The sequence below is a fragment of the Dendropsophus ebraccatus genome, chromosome 2, assembly GCF_027789765.1.
Source record: "Dendropsophus ebraccatus isolate aDenEbr1 chromosome 2, aDenEbr1.pat, whole genome shotgun sequence".
NCBI classification, from domain to species: Eukaryota; Metazoa; Chordata; class Amphibia; order Anura; family Hylidae; genus Dendropsophus; species Dendropsophus ebraccatus.
Genome location: NC_091455.1, coordinates 150148266 through 150167559, shown reverse-complemented (window position 1 = coordinate 150167559; position 19294 = coordinate 150148266). Strand labels below are relative to the sequence as shown.

At 41.5% G+C, this 19294-nt stretch overlaps 1 protein-coding gene across 8 annotated transcripts in view; it reads right to left on the bottom strand.

Moving 5' to 3' along the window:
* The window catches only part of COBL (cordon-bleu WH2 repeat protein), a 342443-nt gene that overhangs the window by 182731 nt on the left and 140418 nt on the right, over positions 1-19294 (bottom strand). For 7 of the 8 annotated variants that reach the window (XM_069958515.1, XM_069958510.1, XM_069958512.1 and 4 more), the window contains 2 exons: positions 16423-16633; positions 10140-10368 (listed from right to left, as the gene is read on the bottom strand). In XM_069958515.1, coding sequence (XP_069814616.1) covers positions 10140-10368; positions 16423-16633 — 440 coding nt within the window. Of the gene's footprint in view, positions 1-10139; positions 10369-16422; positions 16634-18303; positions 18510-19294 lie in introns of those variants that run through there. The other variant, XM_069958517.1, reaches the window with a different exon arrangement.

Below are 19294 nucleotides of genomic sequence, written 5' to 3'. Positions count from 1 at the left end.
GTGAACCCAGTGCCAAAGTAGATTCTGAGCCCTAACTCATACCCAGAATATCCTAGGGTGCAGGCACAAAAGAAAAGAGGCGTAGGGATCCTATCTCTACCTATACCTCTAGACTTGCTTACACTATGGCTAGTGCCACGCAGTGATTGCTGGTCATTGTGTCTTCTCCACTCGTTCAAGTGCAGGAGGTCATGTTATGCCAACATCTTGTTTGCTAGTGCACTTGATACCTCTGGAATTAGAACCATAACATTATCCATATTTGTACCCTAGTTTGCTTTTTATGCCTGCATAGACATTACACAATATGGACAGCAGAGGGCAACATGTCAACGACATTCACAACTTCTGCTAGGCATAGGGTGCTTATAAATTGTGCATCACATCAGAGTCACTCAATATTTACCTAGTGGGTATGTCTGCTCAGTGTAAATGATGTGCTGATGCCCTGCAAATGTTTTGCATAACTATTCTAACATCACAGAAATACAGGCCACTACATTAATATTGCTTCTCTGTGCAATAAGGTAAACAGGTGCGTTATATCCGGGTCTGACAGCCATACTGATCATATTACAATACTAAAGTGTTATAAGGGCTTTTCCACTCCAACAGAACATAATTTCATTAGCCTAAAGAAGAATCGAACATACTGATATCTCCCTATAGCACAAGGGGCACTGAGGATGAAGGTAAGGTATCTTCATCTGTGGTGCTGTGATATTAGCAGTTTTACCTATATGCTAATTAGGTGTTTTGGTGCATTTGGGGCGGAGCTACCATTCACAGTCCACCGATCCACTCCTGGCTGTCCAGTCCCTTCTAACAAATATCAGCAAAGCCATCAATATCAGATTGACTTGGCTTACATGAGCCTCTTCAGTGTTTACTGCTGCTTATCCTGCCATCTTTGTATTGTACTTTTAGTAGAGGCAGGGCAAGAAACGGCATCGTCTCAAGGGAACAGGCCAATAGTGCAGTTCCTTGCACCACAGCTACTAAAAGTATGGCAACTGCAGGAGGAGCAGCAGTAACCAATGAAGAGGCCACAGCCTTATCAAACAGCTGATTGGTGAGGCTGATGGTTGTTACCTGATGAAGGCTCTATGAGATAACACGAAGTGCGTTGTTTTTTATTAAATACATTTTTATACCACGCATCTTTATGTCCTAATCACATTGAGTGGCATATGTGCGTTTTTATTCTATATTTTTTGGCTGGTTGCACTTTTGTCTTATGAGAAAGTCCACTTTTATCTGCCTGGTCCGGGTCGATGTCCCTGCTTGATTTACACACACTCTGGTGATTGGATCGGCAGAAGTGGTCTTTGGAGAGCCGCACCGCACCTTATCCATACACTTGTGCCTATGATATTGCACAACAGCATCAGACATACCTTACCAGGAAGCGGCTGTCTATTTTTTATTTTAACAGTTGGCCCAAATGCATCATAAGTAAAATAGTTATCATTACTTATACACTACTATGCCAAACCCTCCTATATATCCATCTATCTATACACACACTATATATACAATATATATATATATATATATATATATATATATATATATATAATTTTTTTTTTATTTTATAAATATATATATAAATATATATATATATATATATATATATATATATATATATACAGTGGTACCTTGGTTTAAGAGTAACTTGGTTTAAGAGCATTTTGGTTTAAGAGCTTCCTGTACTGTGTGGGAGGGGGGTGGGTGAGGGGCATGGTCTGCATAGCGGGGTCTACAGCCCTTTACTCTGACCCAGGAAGTCTCCCTCACCTTCCAAATCATAGCAGATCCAGGACAGGACTGTGGAGGTAATCTCTTCATAGCTGTAACCCCTCTCTTCTCAGACAGAGTGTGCTGCATGTATGTGCCCACATCTGCACTGCTCATTCCTTCATGCTCCCTGCACTCTGTCAGCCCTTGTGTTTCCCATCCTCTCCATTACTGGACAGTAACTTATAATATCACATATTCTGCTGTTTCTGAATGTTTGTTTCATCTGTTTTACATGTTATTCAGAATAATAAATCATTATTTTTGTGGTGTGGAACCAATTGTCTGCATTTCCATGATTTCTTATGGGAAAATTTGCTTTGGTTTAAGAGTGGATTTGGATTACAAGCGCAGTCCCAAAGCGAATTATGCTCTTAGTCCAAGGCACCACTGTATATATATATATATATATATATATATATATATATAATGCTGTCCCTGAATATTTGTCAGTCAACAAAGAGAAATATTACTGGAAAGTGGAAGCATTTAGGATCCACAACAACACAAAGTTAAGACCCTGTGAAGTTACAGAGTGGGGTCACTGAGCGTTATTTGCAATATCTCTTGTGTTTAAAAGATATCAACACAGAAGGTTGCTTTGTGCTCAGATTAAGCTCTGCTTAGCTGTAGATTTGAACTGTCTAGGAACTAATACTGAACAGTTGTAGTGTTGCTTATGAATAAACAGGCACTTACATTTCTTGTGTTTATACTTAGATGTAAAAGCTTTATACTTGGTTGTACAGTATTTCCCATCCAGTTACAGTTGCTGCTCCTCGCAAAACGTATGGGGCGCTAACTAGAAACTAATTTAAGCTTTTTGCTCTTAAATAGGTTAATGTTATATATATTTTATGGTGTACCCAGTGAAAGTTTATATAGCATTACCTAAAATATATCAATTTGGTAGTCCAAGTTACATTGAGAACTGATAACTTTAAACAATAATTTCCAAGGCTGCATACAAATGGCAAATACTTTCTTGGCATGCTATTTTTTAGAGCAGCCGCATAATGGCAGCAATTGTGACAGCTGATGTGGCATGTGCTCAATAAATAAACACATGAAACAGATAATAGGAACCATCATGACAAGAGAATGCATAGAGGGAGCTCGGCACCCACAACTCCACTTCTTGTACTGTTAGAATTGCATTTTCTTTATCACATTACATAATAGATACTAAAGCCATATGCAAGACAAAAAAGGAGCAAGTGCCTCATAGGGCCATAGAGTTCTAGTATTACAGTGCTTAAACACAAAAATTTCTCATCTTAAGGAGTTGTGCCAAAACAGCAGAATCCTGGATACAGCACTAGTGGAAACATGAATTTGCAGACAAACCAATGTTTTATTGTCACATTTTAGGACAAGCTCATATACACACACAGGGGCCAAATAGGCACAAGCATTGACAGGAGCCTTAACCATTGGATGATAATGCAAGATCTCCCACATTCATACTAGTAACCGACTATACAAAAGGTTTGCTAGTGGGGTATTGCCAACATGTAAATCCGCACTTCTAAATTGATGAGGGCCAATACGCTGCATAACAAGATTTGTCATCAGCCTCAGTCCGGAAACTAGAGCACTAACTAATAGTGATCACAATGGTAAGTAACTTAACCAATATCATTTAACTTAACCTATCAATAAAATAACTGTTTATTAATAAACTAATAAATATGCTATTAACCTTATGTACCTTATTAACCTTATAATACAATTACAATAATATTTATTTATTGCTGATTATGTACATCTCTATTTAGTTTAAGTGCTAGTTTATATCTTTAGCAAACACGCTTTAATTAATTAGCATTAATGTATGCTGACAATATTAGATATTTTACTATTTTTTGTTATATAACTAGGAAAAAATATTGCATAACATATAGAAATCTTTCAACAAACAGTAACTGGAAACAAACTTTTGTTGCTGGTGGGCAAAAAATAAAAGCATACTCCAATTACCTTGGTCCCTTGCACCACGCTCTCTGATGGCTTCCAGTTCCCTACTTGTCACTCTTGTTTCATTTCTAAGAATGACTTGTCTTGCCAGTGACTGCCCACTCAGCTAATCACTGTACCTGGCTCTGTGGGCCGTCACTGCTGAGAAAGTTTGTCTCTAAATAAAAAAGTAAAGCGGCAAGCAAAGAACTGTATAACATCACAACAAAAATTGTAGGAGACCTAGGTTGGGGAGTATGCATTTTTTTCATGCCATCCCCAGAAACATAAACCTCTGTGTTCCCACACAGTAGTTGACTGTCATTTAATGGCACATAAGGGCCGTTATTTCAAAACAATGCCTGATGTTTTGAGATAACAGTAATTATTTGTCAGTAAATGACATCCATTCACTCAATTTCAACAGTGTGTGAACATAGCCTTTCTGTGTTTTCAATCCACTCCTGGTTTTGGTTAAAAAATACTGACCGAAATACTGAGAAAAAATACTGTGTGTGAACATAGCCTTAAACCTAACTTTTAATATAATATTTCAAAGAGAGAAACCCACAGTCACAAGGACACAATGCATTCAGTTAGCGAATGATAACTGTGCTCTTTTTTGAAAATTATGTTTAGGCTATGTTCACACAAGCCAAGAGGTAAAGTGTCACTGTCGTTTTTTGTGTTGTTTTTTTTGTGTTTTTGCAGAAATCAATAGTACAGGCAATTTTAGGAAACTTTGTAATTGGGCTTATTATTGCCATTAGCTGCATTCAAAAAGACTTTCCCCAGCCCCCCCCCCTTTCCTCCCCTCTCTGATTCACTGTTCATTATCAGAAGATCTTGACGCCATACTGTGATAGCAGCTGGTATCTTCATGTGAACATGGAGCTGAGAAAATGAATGCTGAAGGACTGTTCCAGGCCACATAAGCATGCGTGTGGAGGAAGAGGGGGGGGGGGCTCCTGTGGCTGGAGGTGCAATGCTGCCTCTGGCCACAAGAGCCAATGGCTTCTTGCTTTGTTAGCCACAGAGACGCAGGATTTAACTGTGAGCGTTCATCATGAATGTACACAGTTAAGGACCCAGGGGGACCACTTAGTCCATAGGTCCCATAGCAGTGGCGTGGTCTGCCACTGTGCACTGCCATACACTCCCACTGGTTGTATCTTAGGATTGAAGCGAGTCTCAAGAAAGAGATCCAATGTGATCAATAATTGATGACTTTTTGAAGTGTCTAATGACATGAAAAACATTACTTCAAACAACAGGTACACTTTAAAATAGGGGAGAGATTACTTAATGTGTGTGTGTATACATACATACATATAATATATATATATATATATCACAAATATGTACAGCTAGATATAATGTAGAACACATTGCAGTAGGAATCTGCAGCTGATCCTTAGGGAGACACCCAGGGAGGCTCAGCGTGTTGACTGCATTTACACTGACACACCTTATATACAAAGTCCAGAGCACATTTCATAGACAGCTGTTCATCTACGCTGGCTGCATGCCTGACGAGTCACGTTTATTTGCATACAAAATGGAATTACAACATCTAGGATTCATAATACACTGTAGTTATTGCATTACTCTCTGTGTGAACTTCTGTGAAGTCCAGGATGAAAGCTCCTAAACAACTCTTATGATCAACTACAGTATGCAGTGCATAATACCAACACTGCTACCTTGGATGAAAATAAATGTTCCTGTATAGAAAATATTTAAAGGGGTTCGCCACTTTATAGTAAAACAGTTCAGTGTAAAAGTTTAGCAATTGTACTCACAATACTAAAAACCAAAAAATTGCACAAAGGGATATAGAAGTATAACAAAGTCCTTTATTTCAATAATGTTCAAAATATTAAAATCAGTGTATGGGAAAGAACACTAAGGGCCACATGTATCATCCTGCGAACGGATGATTTTCGGCGGAAAGTGCCGATTTGCGTATTATTTTATACGCAAATGGACGATTTGCGAATAGAATATTCGCAAATCGGCACTTTCCGCCGAGTACGCCAGGGGGGCGGAAAGGGGGCGTGTAGTGGGCGGAACGGAGGGCGCGGACTCAGAGTCCGCGCGATTTACCATCCGTTCCGCCCAAATATACGCCGAAAACCTACTCCAGTCCTCAGCTGCCGTAGGTTTTCGGCGGTGCGCACCGGCGTGCACGGGATTTATGTAGAGGCAGTCCGCCTCTACATAAATCTCCGTAGCGCCGGAGCTGAGGGAGCATTTTTAAGTCCGGCGTAAAAAACGCCGGACTTAATAAATGCCCCCCTAACTGACAGCAGCATCCTGTGCTAAAATCAGACTCCCCTCCTCCAGGCTGTGCTTCTCTGCTCTGTGGTGAGTCTGTCCATAAGATGGCTGACATGCAGAAACATGTGACCATGCCCCGCCCCCAGTGTCCTTCATAGGCATATACAGTCTCAGTGGTGGACACTGGGGGTGGAGCACGGTCACATGCTTCTCCATCTTAGTCATCTTATGGACAGCTTCACCACATAGCGGGGCAGCACAGCCTGGAGGAGGGAAGCCTGATTTTAGCTCTATAAGGTACACAGGGAGCATCTGTCAGTAAGTGCAGTGAGTACACTTTAAAATACTGTATACTGATCAATGTTACTATAAAGTGGCCAACCCCTTTAAGTCAATAAAAAAACAGCCTTACATGTAACTATGACCCCCTATGACCAATGGCTGTATTCCAGTTTTCCAGGCGGTCCCCAGGCTGTATCAACCCTTTCCACAAAGTAGGCAGACAGCAAGAATCAGAAGCCGTTAGTTCAGGTTCGCAAGAACACGAACCTTGGCCAGCTTCCTCATCTCTACATGTAACATAACCTCCTCTAACCCGACCCAGAAAACATTTCATGTTTTGAATAATCAGTGCAGATTAAAAACATACTGCCCCCAAAGTACATTTTATGGTTCTGATCAACTAAAAGATTAAAGGGGTAGTGAGGTGCTACACATTTATTCACTAAATAACACACATTACAAAGTTTTCCCCCACCCCCGAGAGTGTGGTGTCTTATACTCACCGACCCCAGCCACCCCGGGCAATAATCTTCAGGAGGCCAGCCGGACCACTCCAGCCCTCCCTCATGCCGGCCCCCCTCTGGCGAGTCATCAGCTGCTCAGCTGCGATTGGCTGAGCATAGTTATGCTCAGTCAGGCGCGGCTGAGCAGCTGATGACGCGCTGGGATTACGTCATTGTCCCAAGATGGCGGTCGGAGTCTACAGTAATTTTGTGAGTATAATGCACCACACTTCCGGGAGTGGGGGGAACAAGGGGAAGGGGGTCATTTACTTTGTAGCACCGCACTACCCCTTTAAGGGTGCTTTTACACATAGCGAGTTCACAGCAGATTTCACGCTGCAAGTTCTGCAGTGAAATCCGCTGAGATACTCGCTACTATTATAGCCTATGGCCCTGCATTGAAAATCTGCTGCATGTAGTGAAAGCCATATTTCACTTATTAACTTATTTCACTTATTAAACAGCAAATGTTTATGTGCCCTCGCTCCTTCTACAAACTCCGGCTTCAGTCTGCTGGTCCCTGCTCACTGCTCTGCCAATCGCTGGCTACATTAATCATTCTTTTTTTTTTTGTTATCATGCCGTAAAACAAAGCTGTACTTACTTGTATCCAGGTCCAGTCCTGAAGGCATATTTTTAGTCCTTTGTTGGTTGAAAAAAAAGAGACCAAATGCAGGAAGTTTCTGCTTGTACAGACTGTGATGGCTCAATGCATCCGTCAATCAAAGGACTGTTTTCTCGGTGAGCATGCAGATGACCAAGAGAATGTTTGTTTTCTTTTTTTCAACAAGTACAAGAACAAAAAGCTGCCTTGAAAAGACAGGACCTAGATTTCAAGTAAGTATAGCTCACTTGCAATGTAAGTTGCAAGCATGCCTTATTTCACATCCCCTGTTGATTTAGATTTTGAAGGTGACTGTCAGGACAGGGAAGGTAGGGACAAGACACAACAGTTAGCCCTACAACTAAGCCCACTCACTGTCCCTACCTACATGCCTCAAACGGCCCTAGGTAGCCGCGGACAACCACAAAGGCGGTCCCTGCTCTGGTATAGGTGATCACAGAACGAAACAGACAAAACAAACACAAAGGGAGAGTCAAACAAGCTAAAGTCCAAACAAAACAGGCAACCCAGTACAAAATCAGTAAACAGTCGGATAGTCAAAGGTCAGGTGGGAGGTCAGATAAATCTAGAAGAGGGATTAGGTACGGGGATCGCAGAAATAGACAGGGGGAGCTGGGATCAGGGTATGAACCTTAATAGCCAGCACTGAGAGACTGGCTCAGCTTTCTTTTATGAGGATCAAGAGCCCGGTCTGGATCCCCATTGGACAGGCGCTATGTTCCTCCAGCTTCCAGACAGGCAGAGAAAAACGTCAATCAAACAGACTTGCTCAGCTGCAGCAATCTAGGCTAGCAGAGTTCAGTGTAACTCTAGCATTGTCGGAAGCTGAGAAGCAATCGGGTGTGTCACACAAAAGAAAAAACCAGGACCAGTTCACACCAGGCTACTGCACATTCCTGACAGTGACAATGACAGTGACACTTCAATCCCTTAACCCCTATCCTCCGCAGGACATACCGGTATGTCCTGTGGCGGGTGGGGAGGTTCAGAGAGGGGTCGCACGGCGACCCCGCTCTGAACCGCCGCAATCCTGGCTGCTTTCTGCAGCCCGGGACCGCAGCTATTAGCGAGTGCAGCTATCGGCTCAGCTTCTGAGCTCACTTCATAGCGCCGTCTGACCCACTGGAGTACCTGTACATCATGGGTCCTTAAGGGGTTAAAGTCTCCCTGGCATTAGAAAAAAAATCACAGATTCCACCTTTTATTCCTCACAGACTCTTTGGAAAATAAAAGGTGGAATCTGATTGGTTGCTAGGGGCAACTGTGCCAGTTTCACTTTACACCATGTTTGATAAATCTCCCCCCTAGTGTCTATTGAATGAGTCCGCGAATGCAGCTGTCTGTAATTGCAGGTCCGTGTGTAATTATTGGTGTATTATGCCTTACTGCATGAAACTAGCTCCATTATAGTTCTATGGAATTTATTTCATGGATTTCAGACACTTTAAAGAAGCACTCCAGTTTTCATGTTTCATTCCGTTTTGTATATACCTATTTGTTGATGTGACATATGTATTGTCTGCAATCTTTATTACTATTAATACCTGACATGGTCTCCTATTGCATTCTACATTTACCATTATACCTTTGCCTTTGCAAAGGCAGAGGGAATGGAGTTTTATAACACTGCATTTGTCGAGTCCTATTTAAGAGCAGAGAAGAATAGCTTACATCTATGAGAGTTTTCTAAGCATGCTCTGTGACCTGTGCAGACATAAGGGTGAAGCAAGGTGAGTTGTGACCATCATCTAATGTGTGGTCTTCTGTTATCTATATACTGGAGTTACCTTTCTCTGTAACCCTGTCTGTGATGACAATGAGACTGCTGAAAAGTTTTTTCTGCAGTTCTAAAGTGTCAGTTTACTGGCCTCAGGTTTCATTGTAGGTTTAACATAAAAACTTCAAACAATAAGTCATTTTCTGGTGACACATTCCCTTTAAGGCACTTAATCTTCAATAGCATATTTGACAGCACATGACATTACATTATTAGCTTTACATGGAAAGCGCACAGACCTCTGTTACACCATACCTAGGGTATACTCTATGAGGTATTAGTTATGGACCTATCAAAGGCCTTCCAGTATTGTCAGTAATAAACTTTGTTTACACAGTAAAAGAAAAATACGGACATACTTTTGAGGTTAAAATACAGTACGACTATTGGGAAAGTCATTGGGAAATTGGCTGGCAGTCCACACACTCTATGGGATAGCAGGCATAATTGATCACAACTGTCCAAATAATAAACATGCTCATTATTTACCACCTGATTTGGCAAAATAAAGCATTTTAAAAATATTTTCACATAATGTTTTATTCTCACTCAAAATTATGGTTGTATTGAGCTTTTATGTTCCTGTGTGAACACAGCCCTAAATTGTAAGGTGTAGCTCGCTTTGTCAGTGACATTGTAATTACTGAGAGTAGTATTTACTGGGTAAAAAGATGGGAAAAATGTTTTCAGAGTAACCATAAATAAGGATGCTTTTCTAGAGGTAAGGATAGGCAAGAAAAGCAGGATTAAGGTTCCGTAATCTGCAGCTCTCTTCCGGTTATAAAGTAATGCTCGACAAAGCTGAATTCCATTAATCATATTAGGAAAATATGTCACAATAAAATCAGAATGTACATGGATTACTGAGTAAACTAAACAAAAATATCATGAGCAGGAGGATCAGACTATATAGTATTACCTTGTTTATTGCTCCAGGCATATAGCTCCTTAATACCTAGCTCATTCAGTGAGCGGGACATGTCTAGCTCTTCTCTGCTGGTTGCATCTCTTAGGAGAGTCACATTTTCATGGTTAAGTTCGCATTTCTCGCACACAGCTGGAAGGATATTCCGCAAGGGCACAGCCGGATTCACTCTCACAACAGCCTTCTGCGTTCCAAGGAAGTTTACGACAAGTCGAACAGTTTTCTGGGGACAACAAAAAAAAAGGCCAAAACATTGGAATCTGTCTTGTATGACAATTATTAGCTACCGTGCAGTGTAATGGAACGCAGAATGGGCTTCCTAGTTCACCTGATCTCTCTCATACAGATCCAGTGACTCATTAGCATTTAACTTTGAAAAGGGGGAGGACTAGGTGACTTGTAAAAGGAGCTGTCTTACTCAGCACGCCAAGCCAATGTGCTCAGCAAACAGCTGAAAAGTACCATCACACCTGGATTTTTTTACACATGCTATACCTGACAGGTTAACAAAAGGCTTGGAAGGAAGATTCACTGGAGTGGAAGTGAAGCCTGACAACATAAATGGTTCACTGATTCTGAACACAAGTGACAGAGCATGATAGGGAAGGCAACTGTAAATGCAGGGATGCAAGAGATTATACACATATCGTAAAAAGAATTGACAAAAACAAAGAATAATAAGATAATAATCTAAGAAATTCAGCTTACAACCAACACAATTTTTCCAACTTTGTGTCTACAACTATTTTCACTGACTCTGATGAGGGGCAAAACCCTAAAACAGCTGTCTGTGAATGAATACCTAGCTTTGGTATTTCCCTGTTAATATCATCAGACTTGTAATTGAGTGGGATATTGCCTTTTGGTTTTAGTGTTCTCCGTAAAGGAACTATCCCTTTGTTGGGTCCTTCCCTGGAAAGATATCTGTCTAGTCCTGTGTTTTGAGATTTGTAACTGAGGCGCCCCGAACCTTATTGCATACAGTTGTTGCTGATGTAATTTGTAACCTGTGCTGGTAAATAGTAATAACACATAAATCATGCCTCATTAAAGATACATATTATATCACTCGCCACAACAGAAAATGGGAGCATCATTGTTAAAATTAAGAGGTAAGGCTATTTTCATACATGTGAAATATAGATTGGGATTGTCTCTGTAATGTAAGCAAAGTCCTGGCCCGACTGGTGGTGTACAGACCCAAACTGAAAGCGTCATAGTGACCTATAATCTTGTAGTTCAGATCATTAGACCATCATTAGATCATATGAAAATAAACGTGAAAATAGCCTAAAGCCACTTTCATATGTTTGTATTTAGCTTAGTAGCTATAAAAAGAAATTAAATGAGTGGTTACTGGGATGTTTCAGTACTGTGTAGCTTATTTATTTATCCATGGTGTAGAAAAAACATAGTGGATGATAAAAGGCAACCAATCACAGCTTAGCTTTCATATCTTAAAAAACTCTTGTTTTAGACCCTGGTCTCATCTTAAAGTGCTAATTTTAATTGCTACATTCAGAATTAGGCCAGAACTGGGAAAGAATTAAAAAGCTTAAGGAACTGTAAAAAAAATACTTTTGTAAGTTACAACTTTTGTTTAACAGGAAATATCTTCTTAACATGTTAAAGTGTAACTGTCATGTTTTGTTTTTTTTGCACAAGTCAATAGTACAAGCGATTTTAATAAATTCTGTAATATATTTTATTAGGCAAAAAAGCCCCTTTCTGTATTCAAGAAGCAGTTTCCAAGCCTCCCCCCTCACTTCTTATCTGCTCATTATCAGGCAAATCCGGTTCTGTTGTGTCCATTATATCCTTTGGAGGAAGGAGGGGCCAAGGGAGATGAATGAGCAGGGAAAGATAAAGGTCAGTTGTTTGGAGACTGTCTGGGCAGCTAAAAACGCTGGATTCAGGGGTCAGAAAGGTCAGTGCTTATCTAGGAACTTGCTGAGAGAAGATTGCAGGTTGTTGTGCTGTGTAGGACTAATATTGAGGTCACAAGAGGGAGTCGAGGGGGGCAGTGTGGCGGCAAGGGGGGCCCGGCGGGCCCACCCTTGGTAGCGGCCCGGACGCGGAGGTGACCGTTGCGACTGCGGTCGCTACGCCACTGATTGCCAACCTAAGATAATTCCTTCTAGAGTGCAGCACAGAAGTTGGTCTCATGAGTTTTTCAACCACCTGCTGTCTCTTTCTATCCTTCTGCTTCTGGCTGCTGGTGATATCTCTCCTAATCCTGGTCCACCATCCTCTACTGTTAATCTTCTTCTATCTCCCTCCAATAAGAATCCTTTAAACCTGATTGAGAAACACTGTCTGGCATATTCTGTTCTTCTCTCTCTCCAGAATTCTTCACCTGCGCTCGCCTGAACTCTTACTTAGTCTGTAACAAACTGACTGAGATTCATAATCTCTTAACTACCAAATGCTTCATCCTTCTGTCTCTCACTGAAACCTGGTTACACCGCTTCCCCTTTCATTTTTAAACTCCTGGAACATTTGGTCTATTCTCGCTTAATCCACTCGCCTAAGGGTCTATTCTTGCCTAATCCGCTATCTCTCTGATAACTCTCTATTGGACCCCTGCAGTCTGGCTTCTGATTCTTTTACTCCACTGAAACCACTGTCACCAAGGTGTCAAGTGATTCACAAGGAAACTACACCTTGCTGATTCTCTAGGATCTCTTAGAAGCGTTTGATACTGTAGACTACCCGCTCCTCCTTTTCATGCTCCACTTGACTCGACTAAAGGACTCCTGCTTTCTACTGGTTTTCTTCCTACCTCTCTGACCGCTCCTTCAGTGTATCCTTCTCTGGCTCTACTTCCTTTCCTTTACTTCTTACTCTTGGGGTTCCCCAGGGATCAGACCATCAACAGGTTTTGCCTTCAATACCATCTCTACACTGATGTACACCTCTTCCTGTGAAATCACCCCTTCATCCCTACAAAACACCATTAACTGTCTATACCACTCTCTCTAATATAACGATCTCTCTATTTCTGAAACTCAATCTTTTTAAAACAGAACTTCTTGTATTCCCTTCCTCTAACCTCAACCTGACATCTCACTATTCGTCTGAGGTACTAGCATAATTTCTTTGCATCAAGCTTGATGTCTGGGGGGTTATGCTAGACTCTGATCTATCTTTTACTCCCTATGCTCAAACTCTTGCACGCTCCTGTCACCTACACCTCAAAAACATCGCCAGAATTTCTTATAATTCATACAGTTTACTCTTACTGTCGCCCTGATCCATTCTCGTCTTGACTGTTGTAGCTTCCTACTAATCGGTCTTCCTCTATCTAATCTCTCCATTCTCTAGTCTATCCTGACTGCAGAGCATTTCTCTCCAGCCATTACACTGAAATCTCCCCCCTGTGCCAGTCACTGCACTATTTTCCCATTGAATCCAGAATTTAGTTCAAACTCCTCACCCTCACCCATTAAGCTCCTCACAATTCTGCCCCCCATACATCTCCTCCCTCATTTCCACCTACCATCCTACCCATGCACTACATTCCACTAATGATCTTACACTAACATCTTCCATAATCAGAACCTCACACTCCCGCCTTCAAGACTTCACTCGTGCTGCACCAGTTCTCTGGAATGCTTTACCCAAAGACATTAGACTCCTTCCACAATTTCAAATGTGCCAAAAAAACTCATCTCTTCAGACATGCTTATAACATTCCCTAAATTTTGTTTCCCCCTCTGCTGTCCCCTCCCTTTAACCCCTTAACGACGCATGACGGGTATACCCGTCATGCGGCCATTAAGGGGAAGCAGAGAGGGCTCCCGGCGATCGCAGAGGGGAGATCAGTTTAAATAAGCCGGCCGGGGCTCAGCGTCGGAGCAGCAGACCATTAACATAGAGCACCGATCTGATGGAAGTGTTTTTATTAATAAATAACCCCCTCCCCTAATTTCAAATCACCCCCCTTTTCCCATTTTATAAATAAAAATAAATAAATAAACAAACATGTTTGGTATCGCCAAAATATTAATTTATTTAATTCATGATCCCTCACGGTGAACGACGTAAGCGCAAAAAGATTCCAAAGTGCAAAATTGCGCATTTTTGGTCGCATCAAATCCAGAAAAATTGTAATAAAAAACTATCAAAAAGTCGCATATGCACAATCAAGGTACTGATAGAAAGAACGCATCATGGTGCAAAAAATGACACCTCACACAGCCCCATAGACCAAAGGATAAAAGCGCTATAAGCATGGAAATAGAGCGATTTTAAGGAACGTTTATTTTCTGTCAATGGTTTTAATTTTTTACGAGCAATCACTTAATATAAAAGTTATACAAGTTGCATATCATTTTAATCGTACCGACTTGAGGAACATATACAACATTTCAAAAGAATTGCGTTTTCTTTTTTCAATTTCACTGCGCATATAATTTTTTTCTGGTTTCGCAGCATATTTTATGCAAAAATTCAGCCTATCGTTGCAAAGTACAATTAGTGACGCAAAAAATAAGGGCTCATGTGGGTCCGTAGGTGTTAAAATGCAACTGCTATGGCCTTATATACACAAGGAGAAAAAAACTAAAACACAAAAACGAAAATTGGCCAGGTCCTTAAGGGGTTAAGGCCAGTTTCACACGAAACATATCCACAGTGGATTTCACGATGCAAGTTTGCAGTAAAATCCGCTGCGGATACCTCTCCTGTCATTTCCAATGTGAATACATACTCGCTGCAGGATTGTCATCCCGCCAGTATGTAAGTACTGGCCCCATTAACACCCCACCGCCAGGAAGATACTTTACCTGCTCTACGCTCCATCCCCATCTGAGGCTCCTGGTCCCTGTAAGTCCCCAGCCAATCAGTTTATGACCCCGCTGCAGTCACTGATTCGCTGAGCGGGAGCCTCAGATGGGGATGAATTGTGGAGCAGGTAAAGTATCTTCCCGGCGGCGGGGGTTAATGGGGGCGGCATTTACATACTCACATTGGAAATTAAAAGAGAGGTATCCGCAGCGGATTTCATTGCAAACTCGCAGCGTGAAATCCACTGCCGATGCATTATGTATGAAACTGGCCTTACTCTATATCTCCAACAATGTATCATTTACCCAGAGATTGGTGGGTGACTGGCTCACCCAACACTTACAGGCATTTTCCGATTCTGTGCACAATAGTTGGACCATCTGCAAATAAAGCACACACTGCCTCTTGTGTCCCAGTCCTCCTAGTCTGTAAGTTCTTGCGAGCAGGTCTCCTACTCCCAACCCCTCTGTAACCCAGCTCCATTAGTATCAATGGAGCCACGTCACAGAGGAGAAGGGTTTTGTCTCACTGGGGACGGCAGGCCGGTGGCAGGTAATAGACCAGCACCGTGTACAGGAATCCGGCCGCGGTTTAAAAAAAGATTGCGGCACTTTTAAAAAAAAACTTAAAGCGATGTACCTGATGGCACATTTGCTTTAATTATTTAATCCTGCAATGTGTAAATGTAACCCCTGTATCATGTGGGGAAAAAAAGTGCTGCAGAATTTGTTGGCGCTATACAAATAAATATTGTTATTAATATTATTATGCAATAAAAGCTGAGCTGTCATTAGTTACTATTTGAAAAACCAGACAGTCATGATTTCAGGCAAACTGTTAAAGGAGCAGCTGAAGAGATTGTTATATGGTTTTGTGGGTAAAGTTTTAGTAGATTTCAATTATGTCTGTGGGCTTAGGATTCCAGTGTGGTCTTATTAGTGACTGACAGCCTTCAGTCAATCGCCATGAAGAACTGTTCTAAGGTTTGGGGAAATTTTGGTTTAAAATATCAAGTGTGATTTTTAGCAGCAAGTTTCAGAAGTATGAACTAACTTCATTTGTGTGCAGCTAAACTAAATCAATAGGTGCATTGCTTTACAAAAAAAAACTTCTAACATATGATAGAAACATGTCAGAGATTTTGATTGGTGAGGGCCTGTGTGCTGAGACCCCCATAAGCACTAAAACAATGCAGCACTCAGTTAAACATAGAGTTTCTATTGACTTTCTCTAAAAAACATAAATCACTCACTGTGAAGTGATGAGAGTCATGTCAGGTGATGAGAGTCATGTGGAAACCACACTGAGCTGAGCACCACTGCCCATTTATTTTATCGATCGGTAGGGATCTTGGTATTTAAACCCACACCACTCAAATTTTTTTTACATGGTCATATGGCAAGCCATATGTTTTTACCGAGACATGGAACCTGTAAGTTAGTTGCTCATATTTAAATACACAGTTGCTGAAATCTTTCCTTTTACTAACCTCAGGAATCTTCGGAGCTGGTTTTCGGACTTTTACTTCTGTGACTTTCTCCTTCAGAAAAATTGTGTTTACATCTAAAGTTCCAATAAGGGTATTTGGCCTTAAAGTCAAAGGTTGATGTGACACTCCAGACCGCATCTCAAGAGTATGTTGAGCAGGATTTAAGTGATGTTGGCTGCACAGGTCCACCAAAAAATCCATCACTGCTTTACTAGAAAAAATAAATAAAGAAAAAACATTTAAAAAAAACCAAAAAAACTTTTAAACAAATAAAACTATTGGCTAACGCACTGGCTGAGCAGGACGTCTGTATACCGGGAGCCACAGAACAAGCTGGGGTGCTGGCCAGATAATTTATGAAAGGGGCTGCGGGGGGGTTAAGGGGGCTGCCGCATACATATTCGCAGTGGGATGACAATTACACTGCGAGAATGTAATCCTAATGAAAGTGACCGGAGGGAGAAACTGACAGCACAGATATGAATATATATGTGCTGGCAGTTTCCACACACCAAGCACAGGACCATTGCATACTTATCTTAAGAGATGGACTGTGATCCGGTGTCTTTAGTAAAAAGCATCTTTATTCTGGGCTGACAGTGTTACAGAGGTGTGTGACACTGCTGTGACACTGTCAGTGCTTTTCAAATCCCTCCCCAGCTCTTGACAGTTCCTGACACAGATAGAGGTGGCGGCATTGAGCACCATAACAGAATTGTAAAAAAGAATTGGAAGTAATTTACAAATCTATAAAACTTTTTTGCAACAGCTGATATATATATATATATTGGCAGAGTATCCCTTTAATACTGTTCAAGGCCACGTTCACACAACATATATTTTCATTAAACAATGGCCATTAGTTGCAGGTTTGCAACAACGGCAGTATATATGGAGTATATACACACTGTTTACACTGTGGCCGGAATTCCATGCGGCTGGACTCTACATTGTCTGTAATTGCTAATTGGAATGCAGGCACACCCAAATGTGCCCAGTGATGTTCCAGGGTGAACTACACAAACAGCTGCCGTTCTATGACATGGCCGTGTCACAAAACTGCCCCTGTCTTACAAAGTGTGAACGTAGAATAAGGCTGGGCACATCTCTGTGCGCCCGCATCAGAACTCTCCATTGCTCAGTGTGCATTGACATGGTTTTCTGCGGCCTCTATTTACTGAATGGCGGCCGCAGAAAACTGACATGTCACTCCGGCCGGGATCCTATAGAACAGTAGGCAACGTATCTTTTCGCAAAAAGTACGGCCCTTGTAGCCGATTTCAACAACGGCGGTACTTTTACGAAAAGATACGTTGTGTGAACATAGTCTTATACTGCAAATGAACCTGTCAGGCAAAGCAGGTGCTTTGTGACAGGAAACACTGAGTTAAACGCAGTGTAAATCCTGGCAGGACTCCTAGAAATGAAAATGAGTGATGCCTACAGTGCGCATACCTAATAATTGACACCATTCTTTGTACACAGACAGTAAAAAATGCTGTCATTCACTTAGTGTGTGTGTGGGGAGGGGAGGGGGGGGGGGAACTAAGTAAGACACTCACTGTCTATCCGAGGAGTTGTGCCAGGATTTATCTGTCTACACTTTCTGCAGACAAAGCAGGGAAGTAGTGTGTGCCTCCAAAAAAAGAACATATTAGTGTCTTTCAAATCAGTTATAATTAAATTACTAAACTAAAATTATTTACAGTGTCCCAGATTTGTCAAAGGGTATTAAATTATACACTGGTATAAACTGCCCACAGCAACCAATCACAGTTAAGCTTTCATTTTACCAAAGCTGAAAGGTGAATTGTGATTGGATGCTGTGGTCAATATACACCACTGTATATTGTACACCCTTTAATTAATCAGGGCCATTACCTTTAAGAATTTGCAGGTCATGTTTCACCAAACTGTGGTATATTTCTTCATTCACAATCAGAAGGTTTGCACAGTTTTCTCAATCCCTTGCCTCTGCTGGCTATTTTGGCCTTTACCCCTTAACCCAGTATTTCTTAACTCCAGTCCTCAAGACCCACCAACAGGTCATGTTTTGAGGATTTCACAGGTGATATAATTATAGTCAGTGCACCAGTAACTGCCACAGCTGTTTGTTGTAACTGCCACAGCTGTTTGTTGTATGCAACTTTGGTGTCCCACCACGGGTGTTGTTATTGCTATTTTTCTTCGTAAAAGCCTGTACTTTTTGAGTGTAAGTGGTGATGTAGTAGTACCAGAGTAGTAACAGAGTTTCGCCACAAGATGTTGTTATTGCAAGTGTGTATGGTATTGCACAGCTGTAGTACTTAAGGGGTTACTGTTTGTTTGTATGTCACATGGATCTGTGCGCCAATGAGAGTTCTTTCCTCTTCTCACCTATCATCTTTCTCTTTACTTCTCACATCTGCACTCACCCACTCACAGCACACCTTAAAGGGGCTATAGTTAGGAAGTCACAAGGAAGTTTAGTGTATTTTTCCGTTGGACTGTAGAGATAGGATGCGCTCTACAGTTTCTTCTCAAGTAACACTATCTAACACTATGCAGTGTTAAACCTTCACTAGAGAGGACAAGTCAGGGATCATCTCAACCCAGGCTGTCAACCAGGAAAGACACAGTGCAGGGCAGTATCCACAGAGAAAGTAAAGGAACTGATCCGGATACAGCAAAGTTGCAAGAAGCCTATCTCGCAGCATGTGTGTAAGCAGGGAACCCTCAGCATTCTGCTCATCGCAGGTAACAAGGTCTGGGGCTTGTGTCACTCTCTAGGACGGGTCACTCAACACTGGTGGGCAATAGGTGGTGCAAAGACCAAAAGAGTCAAAACACAAGCACAAGTATTCTCTCTCTCTTCTTAAAGGGAACCAATCAC